Consider the following 18,100-nt stretch of genomic DNA (forward strand, 5'->3'; position numbering starts at 1 on the left):
CCCGGGTCCTCCCGCCCTGCGGGGGGCGCTGTCGCGCGGGCTCAGCCCCGCCCCGGAGGCGGAGCGGCGGGCGGCACGTGCGTTCCGGCCCGGTGGGCGCGGAAGGGGAGCGGGAAGGGGGAGAAGGGCCCGGATCGGCAGGTGGGGGAGCGAGCGGGACCGGGGGGAACCTGGATCGGGGAGGAACAACCCGGGGGGACGGGGGGAACCGGGGCTGAGGAGTGACAGCGGGGTGACCGGGAGCAGGGGGTGTGGGAGCTGAGGCTTTGGAGGTGGCATCCTCGCAGGGTGGGGAGGGGTGCCAGACTCGGAGGTGTCACGGGCCTTGGGGTGCCAGGCTGGGGAGAGTCCCATGGGTCTGGGGCAGGGTGGGGGCTCACGCTGCTGTACCCGCAGGATGTGTGCAGGCTCGGCGCGGCGGCAGGAGCACCGGCAGGAATACGGGCAGTTCCGGCAGGAATTCCAGCAGGAGTACCGCCGCTCACTGGAGCGGGAGTTTGGCCCCGCCGGCACCTGCCCCGACCCCACCGTGGCGGAGCGGCTTCGGCAGCGGCTGCAGCAGGAGCCGGCACTGCTGGGGGCCCTGCAGGAGGATGCCCTGGCACTGCTGGCCCGGGGGCTGCAGGACCACCCTGACCCCGGGCTGGCGCTGCGGGGCCTGGCTGGCGCCTTCCGGCTGCTGGAGCTGGCGGCCATCAACCTCTACCTCTTCCCGTGGCGCCGGGAGTTTGGAACCATTCAGGTGAGGCCCTAAGGTGGTAAAGGGATGTGTGGGGGTACCCAGCCACCTCCAACCGTGCACCCCGCTCTCCTTACAGACCTTCTCTGGCGCCTATGTGCACCTGCTGCGCCCGGCACTCCCCGAAGCCGACTTGGTGCGGAGTTTCAGCCGACTGGGCTACGAGCAGCAGGACCCACACCGCCTGACTGTGGCCCGGCCACCCCCAGGGCCTGTGCTGATCGCCGCCGCCGTCGGCTTCCTCGCCTGCCGGCTGGAGTGTGAGATCCTGGTGGAGCTGGCACTGCAGCTGCGGCCACGCCGGCCCCGCGCCAAGGAGCTGCTGGAGGTGCGGCATCAGGGCAGGGATGTCGAGGGCTGCCTGGAGATGCTGCAGGACCTGGGGACGCAGTGCAGGACAGCTGCCAACAGTGGTGATAGCGTGGATCTCTACCAGGAGATGCCAGACAGCCCCGAGGACACAGGGAGCAAGGACACAGCCCCCCCAGCACTGTGGAGGGAGCCTCAGGATGTGCCCTCGAGGGGCTGGGGACACTGCGAGGGCACGCTTGGGCCAGAGCCCGTGGGCAGTGCTGACCCGGACAGCTCTCATCTCTTCCTGAAGAAGGAGCTGGTAGGGGCTGGCAGAAGCTCCCAGGTGCTGGGGGAGCCCCAGGATTCCCCCCAGGACACCCCAGAGCTGCCCTGCTATCAGCTGCACTCCTGCCTGCGCCGGGGCATGCTGCCCTCGTACTGCTGCAGCACCTGCCGGCAGCTGCACACAGGGGGCTGTGCCACGGGACGCGCCTGCCGCAGCCAGCACCGCGGCCAGGAGCTGCGCGGGGAGCGGCAGCAGCGGCTCTGGCTGCAGCGCACAGAGCTGGACATGCTGCTGGCTGATGGCTCCGTGCCCCGCTCCTAACACGGCTGCAGCCTGCCTGCCAGGAAGGGATGGGCACGGGCACTGCTTGGCACAAGGACACTGGACTCGTCGGCCCCTGAGATAGGTGCCTGGGCTGGGCTCCGGGAGGATGGGCCCTGCTCCAGCCCTGGCGCTCCTGCTGTAAATTATTCAGTGCATCAGTAAAGTAGCTGCATCAGCATGGGGTGTCCTGTCCTGGTGGGCGGGAGCAAGATCTCTGGTCCAGGGGCAGGGCCTGCGGTGAAATCTGCCTCCCATGAGAGTGGGGTCAGGACCCACCCAGAACCTGGGCTGTTGCAGAGGTATCCTTGGCCCCAGGGAGAAACGACACAGAGGAAGCAGAGCCCCATCTTCTCCCAACCCTGCTGGTACCAAAGGATGAGGTCACTCAATTTCACTCTTGCCACTGCCAAATGCTTTTATTGATGGCAAAGTCGGGGTTCCCCCCCCCAGACAGCACAAGCCAGGAGCCCTTGGGGACAGGACTGACCCTACTGAGCCTGGGCATCCCCAGACCCCATCTCTCCTCTCTTCTGGCCCCGGGGCCACGCTCGCCTGGCTCCAGACTAGAGTCTGCCCTGTCCTGCACAGGGAGATAGATTCAGGAACCGTCCTGGGACCGGATGGAGCCCGTGGCACTGGGACCGTTGGGCTGAGAGAATCCACCTTGGCCAGAGTGCATCGTGCCTGTGCCCTGGGACAGCTCAGGGCTTGCTGCGCTTGGTCTGGCTCTCCATTCCTGCAGCGGCTGCCCGCTTGTTCCGGTGGTGTGGGAAGGTGGGCATCAGCTCTGGCTCACAAGCTGTGGGGCACAGAGGGTGGTCAGCAGGGCCCAAAGCCTCCCAGTCCTGCCCTGTCCCGCCCCAGGACAAGGGGATACTTACGCAAGGGCTTCTCCTTGAAGTAGGAGCTCTCCAGGCAATCCTTGGCTGTAGCCCTGTGGGGACATTGGCAAGTGGCAGGAACCACCCCAGCCTGGGGGACATTATGGGGTAGTTTCCCTGCCATGCCCACCCTGCATCCTGCCTGGCTCTTACCTTTTCTTGGGATCATACATGAAGAGGAAGTTGAGCAGCCGCAGCCCGGCCTCTGAGAGCCAGGGGAACCTGTGCTTCAGGTTGTTGTAGGGCTGTTTGCGCAGGGTGTACTGGGTGGCCAGTGGCAGCTTGGAGAACCCCTGGGAGGAATGGAATGTGAGGAAAGGCCAGGGGAACAGCCAGAGACTAGCAGGGAAAATGGGCAGGGAAAAGGGGCATGGAGCTCTCACCGGCCAGATGTTCTCATTGGGTGTCCCCAGCAGCTGCACGATGAGGTCGATCTGGTGGATCTCAGAGGTGCCTGGCAGCAGTGGTTTGTGTGCCAGCAGCTCGGCCAGGATACAGCCAGCAGCCCTACAGAGCACAGGAAGAGCCTCTCCAGTGATCCCCTGAAATTTGCAGCCCCCCAGCACCACCCAGGCAGCCTCAGTCCCCCACTAACCACATGTCAATGCTTGTGGTCTGGGTTGTCATCCCCAGCAGCAGCTCTGGTGCACGGTACCTGCAAAAGGGACATTTGGTGGCAGAGCCAACACGAGCCCATGCCCCTGGGAGGACCTGCCCCGGCCCTAGCCACTCACCATAGAGTCACCACTTTGGGGGTCATGGGCTTGGGGGGCATCCCATAGGTGCGTGCCAGACCAAAATCAGCTGCAAGAGAGAGTCATGGTCAGGAGGGAGCCCAGCTCTGAGCTCTGGTCATGGCACAGAGCAGCCAGAGCTGGGTGCAGGTGCCAGGACTCACCTATCTTCACACAGCCTTTGTCAGTCATCAGCAGGTTGGAGACCTTCAGGTCCCTGTGGGAAATGGAACAGCTGGAAGTGAGCGACCACAAGGAGAAGCCAATCCCATCACTCCAGGGCCTTCCTGTCCTGCCAGTGCTCCCACACTGATTGGCACCAAACCCCCACCCAAAGATGTTACTGATTGTGCTACTTGCTCCCAGGACATGGGAGGTATCCCCAGACACCCCCTTGTTCCCCCCCAGCTCCATCCTGCCCCTCGCACCTGTGGATAATGTAGTTCTCATGGAGGTACTGCAGGCCCTTGAGCACCTGCAGGATGATGCACTTCACCTGGGGACAGAGGACAGGAGCTGTGACTTCTGCAGGAGCAGCCCAGGCGGGCAAATCCCTGGAGGCCAAACCCATGGGGGTGTCCTGCAGTCCCTCCATCGCTGTGTCCTCCCAGGGGGTTCTGAGTGGGCATTTTCTCCCAGTTCTTTCCCTGACAGTTTGCTCCACCCCCAAACCCAGCCTGGAAAATCCCCAGAGGGTTCACTGAGAGTCAGCAAAGCCCAGGTCCCATCAGAATACCTGGAATCCCCCAGCTCAAGATCTAGGGAGCCCCTCACAGTGCCCATATGTTTTGGCAGGAATGGCAGCACCCTCTCAGGGGTGCTGGACCCAAATCCTGCCCCACCTCATACCTGAGCCTCTGAGAAGGGTGTCTGCATGTTCTCCAGGAGACTGGCCAGATCCTGCTCACAGTATCCCATCACCAGGAAAATACTGTTGGAGATGAGACATGGTCAGAGCCTCCCCCAGGAGAGGTTTGTCTGCTGAGGTGGCTCAGGGCTCCAAGGAGGGTCTGGAAGGCAGAGGGAGGACAGAGAGGGGAGTCTTACCTCTCCAGGTGGTTCCCCACGACTACCTCCTTCAGCTCCACAATGTTGGGGTGCTGGAGCTGCAGGAGCAGGGTGATCTCCCGCAGGCTGCTGATGGGCATTCCTGGAGGAGAGAGGCACAGCTGTGCTGCAGGAACGGCTTGGGGCCAGCCCAGGGCCGGGGCAGCCGCTGTTCCCCCCTCCTCCATTACCATCTTTCTCGTTGTCCATCCGCACCTTCTTCAGTGCCACGATCTCATCTGTCAGCGTGTCCCGGGCACGGTCTGGGGACAGCACAGGCCACGTTGGCACCAGGACATTAACAGGGTTTGTCCCAACACTGCCTCTGCCCCTCCAGCGCCACCGCGGAGGTGGAACTGAGTGAGCTTAAGGTCCCTCCCTGGGATTCTGCACGGGGAATGGCCAGAGAGCAGGGTTAGACTGGATATCGGTAAGGAATTCTTGGCTGTGAGGGTGGGGAGGCCCTGGCACAGGTTGCCCAGAGAAGCTGTGGCTGCCCCTGGATCCCTGGTAGTGTCCAAGGCCAGGCTGGACAGGGCTTGGAGCAACCTGGGACAGTGGAAGGTGTCCCTGCTATGGCAGGGGTGGAATGGGATTAACTTTGAGGTCTCTCCCCAGTCCCAGCACCCGGGGGACACTGCCCGCACTCACACACGATGCCGTACGTTCCCTCTCCGATCCGATTCAGCTTCTCAAACTCCTTTACGCTGCGGCACCGTCCCAGCTGAAAGCAAAGAGCCGCGTCCAGGCGGTGCCACCTCGAGGGCTCCTCACCGAGGATCCCCGCCGGCCCCAAGCCCTCTCACACCCCCGGGGACCCGCTGCACTCACCCGGTCGGCTGCCGGCACCTCGAAGTAGCCGTCGCCTCTCAACCGCCGCAGGCGCAGAGGCTCCAGCTCTGGCTCTGCCGCCGCCGGTCCCGGTGCGGGTCCCGGTGCGGGTCCCGGTGCGGGTCCCGGTGCGGGTCCCGGTGCGGGTCCCGGTGCGGGTCCCGCCTGGCTCGCCGCCGCCTCAGCCGCTGCCATGGCCGCTCCCGCTCTGCGCACGCGCACTGTTATTCACCCACAGGCTCCGCCCACATTCAGACCACGCCCACACGCATTGAGCCCCTGGCAACCGTTGCTAGCGAGGGGCCAATAGCATCTCGTTCCGCCGCAGCCCCGCCCCCGGTAATTCCCGCCCGCCCCGCCCTCTGACCCCCCGCGGCCTGAGCGCTGCCCACGTGACCTCCCCGCCCCGCCCGCGGCGTTGCTCTCGCGAGATCGGGAGAGCGCACCCCGGAAGCGGCGGCGGCGGGACCCGGAAGCGGCGGCAGAACCCGGAAGCGGCGGCGGGCAGGATGGACGGTACCGGGGGCTGGGCGGTACCGGGGCCTCCCGCTGGGGCCGGGGCGGGTCCTGAGGGGCGGGGCCGGAGGCAGGGGGTCGGAGCCGGGACTGGTGGCCGGGGCTGTGGGCGGGGTCCCCGGTTCCCCGGTCCACGGTCCCGGCCCTGTCGCTGAGACTGTGCTCTCCTTCCTTTCCAGACACGCTCTTCCAGCTGAAGGTGAGGGCAGCAGAGGCCCTTCCGCCTCCTCTCCGTCTCGTATCGCCGGTCCCGGGAGAGTCCCGGTGCCGGTTCCGCCGCTGGCTCGGTCTCGTCGGGGCTTCTGCGGCGGGACCATCCCGGGAGGAGGCCCCGGCCTGCGGGGGTGACCGGGGGTGCCGCGGGCAGGGGGTCGGGCTGCCGCGGCCATGAGAGGTGGCTGGGGTGGGACAGGCGGGCGCTGGCACGGTGACACAAAGGGAAATGGCTTCGCAGTGCCGGCGGGCGGGTGAGATGGATATCGGGAGAGAATCCTTCCCGGTGAGGGTGGGCAGCCCCTGGCACAGGGTGCCCGGGGGAGCTGTGGCTGTCCCTGGATCCCTGGCAGTGTCCAAGGCCAGGCTGGACAGGGTTTGGAGCAGCCTGGGACAGTGGAAGGTGTCCCTGCCATGGCAGGGGTGGAATCAGATGGGCTTGAAGGTCCTTTCCGTCCCAAACCATTCCATGGCTCTGTCCCTGCTCCTGCCCCGCTGTATCCCGGTGCTGTCCTGCTCTTCTCCACAGTTCACAGCCAAACAGCTGGAAAAGCTCTCCAAGAAAGCTGAGAAAGACTCCAAGACCGAGCAAGCCAAGGTCAAGAAGGTGGGTGGGGCTCATCCTGCCGGTGCTCAGCTCTGCTGCAATTCCCTTCTCCTGCCATGTGGGAGTGGGAAAGGGGCAGATCCCCTCCCCACCCTGCACTGCTGGATCTGCCAGGGGGATGTGGCAAATCCAGTGCCACAAGGCAGGTTTAATTCCTGCTCTGGGGCATTCCCAGCTGTGGGCTCACGGCAGAGACGTTTCCTGCTGAGAGACCACCCAGCAGGAGCAGCGTGGGCTGCTGTGAGCCCACGGGGGGCTCTCTGAGCAGGGGTTCCCCTGTGGCAGGCCCTGCAGCAGAAGAACGTGGAGTGTGCCCGGGTGTATGCCGAGAATGCCATCCGCAAGAAGAACGAGGGGCTCAACTGGCTGCGCATGGCCTCCCGCGTGGATGCTGTGGCCTCCAAGGTGCAGACAGCCGTCACCATGAAGGGGGTAAGAGCCAGCTGAGAGCTCCATCCCCACGTGGAGCTTCCCCTCTTGCTGCCTCCAAACACCACAGGCTCCCCTGTCTCCCAGAACGACCCCACCAAGGCTCCTGGCTCCTCCCTCAGACGGGTTCATCCTGTCCCTGATGGCCTCACAGCAGGGCTTGGATTCATCCATAACCCTTGGACCATCCCTGAAGGAATCTCTTCTTTCAGGTGACAAAAAACATGGCACAGGTGACCAAGGCCCTGGATAAGGCCCTGAACTCCATGGACCTGCAGAAGGTGTCAGCAGTGATGGACAAATTCGAGCAGCAAGTGCAGAATTTGGATGTTCACACGTCGGTGAGTGCCTGGCGACCAGGAGGAGAGGGAGGGTGGGATCCCTGCTGGATCTCAGTGCTGGGCAGGGTGACAGGGCTGTGTCTGTCCCAGGTCATGGAGGACTCCATGAGCTCTGCCACCACGCTGAGCACGCCGCAGGAGCAGGTGGACAGCCTGATTGTCCAGATTGCTGAGGAGAACGGGCTGGAGATCATGGACCAGCTCAGCCAGCTGCCCGAGGGAGCCTCAGCCGTGGGGGAGAGCTCTGTGCGCTCCCAGGAGGACCAGCTCTCCCGGAGGTGGGTCCTCTCCCAGTTCCTGGATTGTTCAGTGCTTCCCAGCATCCCTCACCAGCGTGAAGGGAAGGAGTTGGCCCTTCCATGGGGGCTCAGGGGGATGAGCCCCTCTATTTGGGCAAGTCCCCTAGGCTGTGGGGCCACTTTGGACCTGGGAAAGGGGTGGGTTTGGTACTGGGCAGGAGCAGGACAGACCCCCCAGCTCCACACTCCCCCTCGTGCAGCTGCAGCCTGGCACTGCTCTGCCAATGGCTCTGGAACAGCCAGAGTGCCTGGAACTGCCCCAGGAGGAGCTGCTCTGCTTCCTCCCTGCGCCCACACAGCCACCATGGGTCCATCTGGGGACAGCCCCGAGGCTGTGGAGGGGGGACAGCCTGGGGAGAGGGACCAGGAGTGGGGATGGCCCAGAGAGAGGGACCAGGACAGCCCAGGGAGAGGGACCAGAAGAAAAAGAGGAGTTGGGAAGCCATTCTCCGTGGCAGCTCAGCTCACCATCAGCTGCCATGGCTTGTGGCTCCAGGGCAGGATTTCAGGGAGGTTGCCTGGCAGAGGAGTTCCTGGGCAGGCTGGCTGCAGCTGCTCCTGAGCTGTGGCTGCTCTGACCTCACTCCCTTTCCCTGCTCTCCCCTCCAGGTTGGCTGCCCTGCGGAACTGAGCTCTGCCGTGCTCCTGTGGATGGCGCCGGTGGAGCAGCCGTGGGGAGAGGGGCCAGGACCCCCTCCCTGAGCCCCAGCCCTGCTGCCCCCCTGCAGCACATCCCCAGCCCCCCTGCCTCTGGACTCTTCTCTGGGGGGTGACAGCCCTTCCCGAGCAGGCGGCAATCCCGGCAGGAATGCAGCCCCTCCCTCGGCCGAGGAACGCTTTGCTGGATTCTGGGAGGGCTGATTTTGGGGGTGCTGCTGGTGGTGCCTGGCAGAGCCCCCCATCCCGCTGCTGATGGAACACTAGGGGGATTTTCCTGGTTTTGGGATGCTGCTCCCCAACTCCTCTGTTGTTCCCTGTCCCTGCCCGGGGCTGTGCTGTGACTGAGTTCCTCGGGAGCTGTTTGTGAGGAGCAGGAGAACCTGTGGGGTTCTCAGTCTCCAGCAGCACTGTGGGAAGGGCTCTGTGCCCTGCTGTGGATCTGGGGAGGTCGGTGCCTTGCAGGAAGGGGCAGTGACACCGGGGTGTCCCTTCCCTCGCTGTCACTGTCCCTGTGCCCTTCGCTGCTCCGTGTCCCGCTGTCCCCCCCAGCCCCGTACCACGAAGTGCCCTTTGGAACATCCCCTGCCCAGCCCTGTGCGTGTCAATCCACACATCCCCCAGGCACTGCCAGCTGGAAATGGTTATCCCGGCCCTGACTGCCAGTTTGGACCAGTGAGGACCCATGTCCAGCACCGGGAGCGGATTGCAGCAGCTGTGGTGGCTGCAGACACGTCCCCAGATGTCCCCCTGCCGGGTGGGTGTGACAAGGAATGCAAAACCATCCCGGGAGCAGCTCTGCCTCGATCTCTGTGCCTCGTCCCTGGATATCCTCTGTCCCCTCGCTGATGGCACCGTGCTGGGGGCAGAGCTGCTCCCTGTGTCCCCTCTCGCTGCTCGTCCCTTGTCACCTTCCCCTGGGGCTGGAGGTGTTTGTGCCCCTCCTGCACAATCCTTGACACCACGGAGCAGCTGGATTGCTGGAAGCTCCTCAGGAAGGAAGCAATTTCCTTTGGGTCTCCCAGGAGGAACTTGGACCTCTGGGGGATGTCAAGGGGGTCACCTCCCCGGCACAAACACTTCCTGCTGTGTTGATTATTTTTCCAGAGTTCAGTGGCCTTGGAGCGTGTGGCTGCTGACACAGAGCCTTCTTCCCCACCGAGGAGGAGGAGGCTTTGGTCTGCAGCAGAGCACTGGATCTTGTGCCACCTCCTGATGGGCTGGACAGGAAGCTGGGGGACCCTGGAGATTCGTGCCTGGCTCCTGCCCCCCTGCACGGTGTCCCCATGGGACTGGGGGCTCCAGACCTGCCCCTGTCCCTCTCCCCGGGCTGTGTCTCTGTGGTTTCATTGGTGATTTTTTTTTTAAGCTTGTCTTATTTGCCTTCTTTCTCCCCAAGCCGTGTCCATCCCCTTCTGTGGGTTTAAATAAACAATCTCTGAACACCCCGGTGAGTGTTGGGGGTGTGGCTGCAGACAGGAGTCTGCGGTCCTTGTTGTCCCACTATGTCCTCTGCCTTGGGACAGGACCTGGTGCCCCGGAGCTGAGGAGAGGAGGAGGAAAGGGCTGCTCCTGTTCCCACAGGCTCTGCCCACCTGGGGACTGGGAAGTGGCTCGGGGTATCCACTGTGGGGGTGCTGGAGGGCAAGGACAACCCTCTGTCCCCCTGCCGCTGCTCCTGCAAGGACCTGTGCCTTGCAAGTGGCCAAACCTGGGGGAGCAGGGTGAGGAGGAGCTCGGAGCAGATGGAGCTGGATCAACCCAGCTCTCTGCACCGTTCCCCAGCTCCTCGAGGGGAGACCCCGCGTTTGTCACCGCACCGAGATGGCACTGCACCCATCCTGCCATCAGCAGCTGTCCCACTGCCAGGAACGGGGCTGCCAGGATGAGGGTGCAGCCTTCCCTGTCCCCATCCCTTGCCCGTGCTCATCCCTTCCCTGTCCCCACTCCCTCCCTGTCCCCATCCCTTCCCCGTCCCCATCCCCTCCCGGTCCCCGGCTGGCAGACGGGCCCTGTGCCTCAGCCAAATCCCGAATGCCACAGGAAGATGGCTTTCCGTCTCCTGCCTGTTCTCCCGCCTCCGCTCCGAAGACAGGCTGTTCCTGAATGCGAGAGGAAATTGCTAAGGAGATAATTAAGTAGCCAATTAATTAGCTAATGATTAATGGAAGCATCCTGCGGAGGCAGCGCTGCAGCCGCCCTGGCCAGGTGTTGCCAGGATGTGTCACTCCCGGTGCGGTTACAGCTTCCCGGTGTCCCGGGGTGGGTGCCACCGGGACCCTACCGCTCTGGTGACATGCCGGGCTGGCCGGTGACATGCCGGGGTGGCCCAGCACCTCCAGGCAGGAGCCGCTGGGGCTGGGGCAGGGGGTCCTGCAGGGTCCCACACGGACACTCGCTGCCGGCGCTGCTCGAGCCACGGTTTTATTTTGCCAGCAGATCCGGCAGAAAGGAGTGCAGGATCGCGCCCAGCCCGGCAGCCCCGGGCACGGTGCCAGGGCCACGGTGGCAGCCGGGTGCTAGGACAGCAGGGAGAGCAGCAGGGCCAGTGCCAGCGCCAGCGCCAGGGCTGCCGGCAGGGGCCGGGCGGTGCCAGCGCCGTTGGGGTATCCATATCTGGTCCTGCACGACCCCTCCAGCTCCTCAAAGGCGATGGGAGTTTCGTAGGCAGCTGTGCCCTGCAGGTTCCTCTTCACCTGCCGTGGGGACAGGGTGGGCTCCCGTTGTGAGGGGCAGTGCCACCCCGCACTGCCCTGTGACACCCCACACCATCCCATGCACCTCCCGGTGTCCCATGTGTCCCCGTGCCACCCCGTGTCCCCACAAATTCCTGTGTCTGCTGCCCCAAGGGTACCCATACTCCACATCCTCATGTCCCATACATCCCCACTCCTAATGCTCCCAGTGCCACCTGTGTCCCCACGGCCCAAGTGTCCCCTCACCCTGCAGAGCTCTGTGCCCAGTGCCTCCCATGCCCCACTCACCTCCTCCACTTTGCTGAAGACCCGGAGCAGGTTCTCAGCCAGGGCTCCCCTCACCTCTGCCTCTGTCCAGTTCCTCGCCAGCAGCTCAGCCACCAGTGCAGGGTACTTGGAGACATCCTCCAGGCCAGTGGGGACTCTGTGCCACCCCACAGCTCACAGGTGGGCCACTCCCAGCACCTCCCAGCTGCCCACACAGGGCACGGGGGGGACCCTGCCACCCTTCAGGAAGTCTTCATGGTGGGGACATGCTGCCCCATCCCATCCCATCCCATCCCATCCCATCCCATCCCATCCCATCCCATCCCATCCCATCCCATCCCACACCATCGCCCCCTTTACCCTGAGACCCCGTCGTAGTCCCCTCCAAAGCCAACAGCCTGGGCACCAGCCACCTTCTTCACGTGGTCCATGTGGTCTGTAGGTGTGTGGGGGGACAGGGGTGAGCGGGGCAGAGGTGTCACTGCCACCCTCCTCCCACCTGGGACCTCCTCACCTGCAACATCAGACAGCTTGGCTTTGTCCCTGCAGGTCACGTAGGCGTTGTAGAAGTTGACCATCACTAGGCTGCCTGTGGAGGCCTGGGGGGAACAGCCCTGAGCCCGCAGCCCCCCAGCACCCCCAGAGCCCCTGCCCTGCCCCAGCCATGCCCCACACTCACCACCAGCTGCAGCACGTCGTCGGGCACGTTGCGGCGGTGCGGGCAGATGCTGTAGGCAGATGAGTGGCTGAAGATGACAGGGGCTTTGGAGATGTTCAGCACAGCCTTCATTGTGTCCACCGAGACGTGGGCCAGGTCCACAATCATGCCCAGGCGGTTCATCTCCTCCACCACCGTCTACAGGGACAGGGGTGGTTTGGGGGGCTGAGGGGTGAACAGGAAGGTCCTCTGAGGGGTTCCTTGTGGGGATGTCTGAGCTGCTTGGGTGGCTTTTGGCAGATGGGGCAGATGGATGAGCAGACGAACTGGTGGGTGCAGGATGGATGGATGGATGGATGGATGGATGGAAACTGCACCCAGGACAAATCACCCAGCATGGGGCCAGTGGGTGCCAGTACCACATTCCTCCAATGCCACTGCTCCTGGACAGCACTGCCAATGCTATTCCTCACCTTCCCAAAGGCTGAGAGACCATGGTGCACAGGTTCCTCATCCTCAGTGTCCACCAGCCAGTTGTCAGCCCTGCAGAGCAGGGAGAGCATCAGAGTGGCCACACCTCTGACCACATCCCCCATGCCGGCCCTGCCACCCTCTATCTGTCCCTCCTGGGGTCCTACCAGGGGGTGTTGCAGCTGTGGGTGAGGGTCATGTAGCGAGCTCCCAGGCGGTAGAGGGAGCGCAGGACGGCCAGGCTGCTGTCGATGGAGTGGCCACCCTCCACCCCCATGAGGCTGGCCACCTTCCCACTCTGGAATGCCTCCCGGACACCTGCGGGAGGGTGGAGGTGTCGGCTGGGGCGGGCACGGCCCATCAGCACCCTGTCGTGCCTGTCCCCATGTCCCCATGTCCCCAGGGCCACTCACCGGCGCTGTCGGTGACGCAGGAGAAGGTGTCGGGGTACAGGTCACACATGCGCTGCACCACGTCCATCTGCTCCAGCGTGCGCTTCACCGCGTCCTTGTTCTGCGTCTCGCAGGGCACGTACACCGACCAGAACTGCCACGGGGGCTCCGTCAGCACAGCTACATGGGCACTGCCCACCCCACTGCCCACCCCACTGCCCACCCCACTGCCCATCCCAGTGTCCATCCCAGTGTCCCCGCCAGTCCTGGTGGTGCCCCAAGAGCCCCAGTGCTCACCCTGCTGCCCTCCCTCCTGTCCCTGCCCATCCCAGTGCCCCCCACCCTCCCTGGTGCCCACCCTGGAGCCCATGCCCTCCCCCGAGCCCACCCCAGTGCCCGCCCCGGAGCTCCTGCTGCCTGGCCATCCCACCTGCCCGCCCACGTGCCCGAGGCGCAGTTTGGGGATGTTGGTGTGCGTGTCGTTCAACAGTTTCAGGTTGGCTTCTGGCAGCCTCAGCTGGTTGTTGAACTTCCGGAGGAGCTGCCAGGGCAGGTCGTTGTGCCTGAGCAGGGACAGAATAGGCACTGAAGAGTGGCCCGACTCTCTGCCCACCCCCCTGGCTGGCTGCACACACAGTCCTGGCATCTGGTTGTCATTCCATCCATCCGTCCATCCATCCGTCCGTCCGTCCATCTGTCCATCCTCCATCCTCCGCCCCACCACCAGTCCATCTGTCCACCCACCTATCCTCTCTGCCAAAAGCCACCCAAGCAGTTCCAGCCAGGAACTGGACACAGGCCACTCCCAGGGGACAGTGCCATGTGTGCCCCCTTGGAGGACCCTCCCGTGCTCCCTTCCAACCCATGATCAGCCCTCACACCCGGGGGGGCAGCCCGACATCCCTCTGACAGGGACGTCACCGCAGGGACATCCTGCCACGCACATCCCACACCCAGCAGTGCCACTGGGGAAGTGGCAGGCTCCGTGTCGGGTCCCACTTCTCTGCTCCTGCGTCACAGTCCCACATCCCCCGGCTGCCCCTGTCCCACTCCCTGTTCCCGTGGCTGCCGGGATCCACAGCGCTGATCTACAAGGGAACACTGCAGGGACCAGAGCCTCCTGAGTGTCTCGAGAAGAGACCAGGGACATCCTCAGGACTGAGAAGGGACTTCCCCCAGAGCAGTATGACTTGGGGCTTGCTCAGAGGCGTGACTTGCCGGCTTCCCGGTACCCTGCCCAATCCCGCCGGGCTGCACCGCTGGGGATCCCCTCGGCTGCACGGACGGTCCCATGGGATCCCCGGGAGAGCTGGCCTCTGTCCCCACACAGCCCTGGGGTGCCTGGCATGGGGATCCCCTGGGGAAGTTGCTCCCTGTTCCCGCACAGCCCTGGGGTGCCCGGGCTGGGGATCCCCCATCGGGCTGTCCCAGGAGAGTTTCCCAGCTGGGATTTTCCCACGGAGCCGGAGTAGCCGGGCACGCTGCAGAGCCAGGTGACCTTTGCTCACCCGTCGATGACCGGTGTGGCGTTCATGATGCGCTCGGCCTCCTCCAGGTGCTGCTGCCCGGAGCAGGGCAGTGCCAGCACCAGCACCAGCACCAGCACCCACACACTCCTGCCTGGCATCTTCTCTTGCTGGGTGCTGCTGGGGACAAGGGGGGACCTGCCACCGCCGTGTGAGCACACGCACCGGGATGGCTGCCCCGCGCTCCCGCCGTCCCCTCCCGCCGTCAATGAATAACCAGGAGCGCAGCCTTACCCCTCCCTGGGTGCCCTGTGCCCGCTTGGCAGTGCCAGAGCTCCACGGCCTCCCCCAGCCCAGCCCCAGGGGCTGTGCCGTGCCAAGGCCTCTCCTCCGAGCCGCGGTGACGCTCCCAATCCATCTAATGAAGCCCAGATTTTTTTTGGTTGGGAAAGTGCCAGTCCCATCCCCGCCTTAGCCTCCCCAGCCCTGGCATCCATCGGCGCCCCCAGTTCAGCACTGGCACCCCCAGCATCCCCGGCACCCCCAGCACCCCTGTCCCCGCTCACCCTGGCCCCGGGACACTCGGGCAGTCCCTGTCTGCGCCGGCTGTGAATTAAGTTTTCCGGCTTGCGTGCGGTGACGGGGCTGGGATGGGCTCCAGCCACCCCAGAGCCACCCCCCGCCATGGCGCCGGAGCAGACACATGCCCGGGGGGAAGCAGCCGGGGTGGCACGACCGTGGTGTGGGGCTGCTGCTGGTCCTCCCTGTGTGCTTGGATCTCCCACACACCGGTCCCGTTGCAGCGTCCCGAGGGGAAACTGAGGCACCGTTATCCTGTGGATGCTGCGCATCCCGGCTGGCTCCAGCTGTGGTGTCCTTCCCGGCAACAGGCCTTGGTGGGACTTCTGGGAATGGCACGGAGCCACGTGGAGATGGCTGGTCCAGCTAGACACCTCATCCTGGGTGCGCTGGGATGGAAACCCCTTCCTCCGGTGCCAGCCGTGGGGAGCTCAGGGTGGGGACGGTGCGGGGCTGGCATCCCCCGGGATTCCTGCCCCCCTTCCCGAGGTGACACAGCCCCCACGTTTCTCCCGGCTGCAGCAGTGGGTCTGGGAAGTCAGGACTGCCATCCCACCCATCCCGTTCCATCCCGTTCCATCCCGTTCCATCCCATCCCACCCCGGGTGTCTCCAGCCCCTGCCAGCAGCGCTCTCCCGGCGATGGCCCCAGCGCGGCCGGATTCCCTGCTCCCCGGCAGGAATGTGCCGGGAGGTTCCGGCCCCCCGCCCGCCGGAGCCGCTTCCTCTTTCAGCGCTATTTAAACTGCTCCCGGCGCGTCCCTCCCGGCCGGGCCATGGAGCGCATGGAGGTGACCGAGACCTTCGCGGGCATCGCCCTGCCCGGCCACCTCCACACGCAGGAGTCCCTCGGCTTCGCCGCCTCCTTCACCTTCCGCCCCACCGACGTGCTCATCGCCACCTACCCCAAATCGGGTGAGGGGCTGGGGGGCACGGGGACAACGAGGGGACGCAGTGGGACAGGGCTGGGACCCCCGGGCTGGAGGGGGAGCGGGAGAGGCTCTCCCGGAGCTGACGGCATGGCTGGGAGGTGGCCGGGCTTGGGGACACCTGGTCCCCGCGGCCACTCTCTGGCACAGCACGGGAACCCCTGGCCAGGCGCTCCTGCCCGCTGAACCCCCTGTGCTGCCACCACACTGTCCCCAGCCCTAGACTGGTGTCCCTGGGGGCTCAGGGAGGCGGGACACGGCACTGCCAGCCCAGCCACTGGCGCAGGACGGGACAGATTGGGATGGGATGGGACAGGCTGAGGTGTGCCTTGCTGTGGCACTCTGTGCTACCCGATGGCACATGCCAGTGCAGTGCCATCCCATGCTGTGCCATGCCATGGTGCCACGCCCCGTGGGATTCTGTGGCTCTGCCCTGACTCCCTCCTCTGCAGGCACCACCTGGATGCAGGAGATCCTGACGCTGCTGTTCAGCCTTGGAGATGCCCGCCGGGCCAAGACTATTCCCAACTGGGAGCGAGCGCCCTGGCTGGAGCAGATCTACTGCCGGGAGGCTCTGCGGGACACCGAGAGCCGCCGGCTCCTCACCACCCACCTGCCTGCCCACGTCCTGGCTCCCGCCCTCCAGCGCAGCAGGGCCAAGGTGAGCAAGGACAAGGTGCAAGGGGTCCCCAATGGTTTGGGGATCCCTGCAGGAACATCCCACACCCACGGGGCTTTCTGCAGCCGGGGGAACGCTGGGGGCTTTCTGAGCGGGGTGGAGTAGAATCCCCCAAGCTGTGGGGGTGACACTGTGTTCCCCCAGGTGATCTACGTGGCCAGGAACCCCAAGGATGTTGCTGTCTCCTTCTACCACTTCCACCGACTGGCCAAGTTCCTGCCCGACCCCAGCTCCTTTGATGCCTTCCTGAGGCAGTTCCTCGAGGGCACAGGTAAGGGCTGAGGGGTGTCTGGGGGGTGTCTGGGAGGGTGGCTCAGCCTCAGGGTCCCCATCACCCCCCTCCTCCCCTCAGTGCACTACGGCTCCTGGTTTGACCACGTCAAGGGCTGGCTGGGCCAGCGGCACCTCCTGGACATCCTCTATGTCACCTACGAGGAGATGCACCAGGTGAGCCCTGCTGTGTCCCCACCCCTGTCCCCATCCCTGCCGGTGCCCAGTGCTCACCGTGTCCCTGCCCCAGGACCTGCGGGGCACAGCGCAGCGCCTCAGCACCTTCCTGGGGTGCCCTCAGTCCCCGGGGACGCTGGCAGCCCTGGAGCAGCACTGCAGCTTCTCTGCCATGCGGGACAACGCCATGGCCAACTACACCCTCATCCCCGCCGAGATCATGGACCACAGCCAGGGCCGCTTCATGCGCAAGGGTGAGGGGAACTGGGCTGAGGGCACGGGGGAGGCACGGCGGGTGCAGGTGCAGCATCCCTGACTCTCCTGTCCCCTCTGTCCCACAGGGGTGGTGGGGGACTGGCGCAGCCACTTCTCCCCCGAGCAAAATGCCCTTTTCAACCGCCGCTACCAGGAGGAGATGGGGGACACGGAGCTGCCCTCGCAGTGGCCCATGGCCTGAGGGACCCGGGGTCTGGGGGGACGCTGAGCCCCCACCTGCTGAGAACCACTGCAGTGGGGACACCCCATAACACACCCCGTGTGGCACCCCGGCACCAGGGGTTCCCATGGGGCTGGGGGTCCGGAGGGGAGCCATGGCACCATCCCACCTACCTGGGGCCGGGGGGACTTTTCCTGCCATGCATTGTGGCCATCCCGGTGGCCTTGCTCCCCCCCGGCAGGGGCGCGTGGCCATGACCCCTCTTCCCGGCCATCCCGCCCTGAGGAAATAAATATTTATTGCTGTTCCCAGGCAGGCAGTTGTTCCCACGGGTGTGAGGAGGGAAGCGGCGCCGGCAGCGGGAAGCGCTGCTGTTATCAGGAACGCTTCAGGGTGGGGTCGCCATCCCCGGGACCTTATCAGCAGCTGGGGGCAGTGGCTGGGTGGGCAGCACGGGCCGTGGCGGGGTGCCAGGCTCCGGGGGGCTGGCGGGGTCACAGCATGGTGACAGCTCTTGCCAGCAGAGCTCGTGGCATGCAGCTGTCTCCTTCAACAGGACCCAGGGCCCTCCACCCCTGGAGGTTCCGTCCTTCCCCGTGGATTCCCTTCCAGTGCTCCCTGCCCCACTACCCTGGTTGGATGCTTCCCCTGCCCATCTCCTTTCCTGGGGTGTTTGCACCCAGGGGCTTTTTCTAGCCCACTCAGCAGCACGGGGTGCCCAGCCTGACTCCTGCCATGCTCCAAGGAATTGCTCTATGGAGCCAGGCTCAGTCAATAATTAACTCCCTTCATTACCCTGCCCCTGCATGGTGAGCAGGGTGGGGACTTGGCATTGGCACCACCAGGACCCCTGGCCAGGGTTGGCTGAGAGGAGGGAGGTGGT

General features: G+C 65.0%; 5 protein-coding genes across 6 annotated transcripts; 3 read left to right on the forward strand and 2 right to left on the reverse strand.

Moving 5' to 3' along the window:
- The first annotated feature begins 27 nt into the window (after nucleotides 1-27).
- SPATA2L (spermatogenesis associated 2 like) lies at nucleotides 28-1,819 on the forward strand. Its single transcript, XM_085071326.1, has 3 exons — nucleotides 28-141; nucleotides 397-742; nucleotides 819-1,819. Exons 2-3 carry the CDS (start codon nucleotides 398-400, stop codon nucleotides 1,638-1,640), a joined length of 1,167 nt encoding a protein of 388 aa, XP_084927452.1. The 5' UTR covers nucleotides 28-141; nucleotide 397; the 3' UTR covers nucleotides 1,641-1,819.
- Nucleotides 1,820-2,032: 213 nt separating this feature from the next.
- CDK10 (cyclin dependent kinase 10) lies at nucleotides 2,033-5,346 on the reverse strand. 2 transcript variants are annotated; one of them, XM_085071365.1, is made up of 14 exons: nucleotides 5,137-5,346; nucleotides 4,957-5,029; nucleotides 4,497-4,568; nucleotides 4,306-4,408; nucleotides 4,108-4,189; nucleotides 3,687-3,754; nucleotides 3,423-3,475; nucleotides 3,259-3,328; nucleotides 3,120-3,179; nucleotides 2,908-3,031; nucleotides 2,678-2,817; nucleotides 2,525-2,577; nucleotides 2,307-2,442; nucleotides 2,033-2,223 (listed from the first exon to the last, which is right to left on the reverse strand). In XM_085071365.1, exons 1-13 carry the CDS (start codon nucleotides 5,329-5,331, stop codon nucleotides 2,345-2,347), a joined length of 1,191 nt encoding a protein of 396 aa, XP_084927491.1. In that variant the 5' UTR covers nucleotides 5,332-5,346; the 3' UTR covers nucleotides 2,033-2,223; nucleotides 2,307-2,344. The 2 variants fall into 2 exon arrangements, with proteins under 2 accessions (XP_084927491.1, XP_084927490.1); XM_085071364.1 differs by having other exon boundaries at nucleotides 2,033-2,442.
- Nucleotides 5,347-5,534: 188 nt separating this feature from the next.
- CHMP1A (charged multivesicular body protein 1A) lies at nucleotides 5,535-9,643 on the forward strand. The gene is made up of 7 exons (XM_085071376.1): nucleotides 5,535-5,652; nucleotides 5,832-5,851; nucleotides 6,395-6,472; nucleotides 6,758-6,904; nucleotides 7,114-7,242; nucleotides 7,333-7,520; nucleotides 8,151-9,643. The coding sequence occupies exons 1-7, from the start codon at nucleotides 5,646-5,648 to the stop codon at nucleotides 8,170-8,172; spliced, it is 591 nt and encodes a 196-aa protein (XP_084927502.1). The 5' UTR covers nucleotides 5,535-5,645; the 3' UTR covers nucleotides 8,173-9,643.
- Nucleotides 9,644-10,606: 963 nt separating this feature from the next.
- DPEP1 (dipeptidase 1) lies at nucleotides 10,607-14,608 on the reverse strand. Its single transcript, XM_085071362.1, has 10 exons — nucleotides 14,191-14,608; nucleotides 13,113-13,245; nucleotides 12,704-12,836; nucleotides 12,458-12,608; nucleotides 12,293-12,362; nucleotides 11,841-12,017; nucleotides 11,676-11,760; nucleotides 11,522-11,597; nucleotides 11,183-11,318; nucleotides 10,607-10,894 (listed from the first exon to the last, which is right to left on the reverse strand). The coding sequence occupies exons 1-10, from the start codon at nucleotides 14,307-14,309 to the stop codon at nucleotides 10,718-10,720; spliced, it is 1,257 nt and encodes a 418-aa protein (XP_084927488.1). The 5' UTR covers nucleotides 14,310-14,608; the 3' UTR covers nucleotides 10,607-10,717.
- An 840-nt stretch (nucleotides 14,609-15,448) lies between these two features.
- Nucleotides 15,449-17,528, forward strand: LOC146432005 (sulfotransferase 2B1-like). The gene is made up of 6 exons (XM_085071366.1): nucleotides 15,449-15,641; nucleotides 16,108-16,316; nucleotides 16,479-16,605; nucleotides 16,687-16,781; nucleotides 16,855-17,035; nucleotides 17,123-17,528. The coding sequence occupies exons 1-6, from the start codon at nucleotides 15,503-15,505 to the stop codon at nucleotides 17,236-17,238; spliced, it is 867 nt and encodes a 288-aa protein (XP_084927492.1). The 5' UTR covers nucleotides 15,449-15,502; the 3' UTR covers nucleotides 17,239-17,528.
- Nucleotides 17,529-18,100: the final 572 nt, after the last annotated feature.

The sequence above is a fragment of the Lichenostomus cassidix genome, chromosome 11, assembly GCF_008360975.1.
Source record: "Lichenostomus cassidix isolate B80296 chromosome 11, HeHo_3.0, whole genome shotgun sequence".
Lineage (NCBI taxonomy): Eukaryota > Metazoa > Chordata > Aves > Passeriformes > Meliphagidae > Lichenostomus > Lichenostomus cassidix.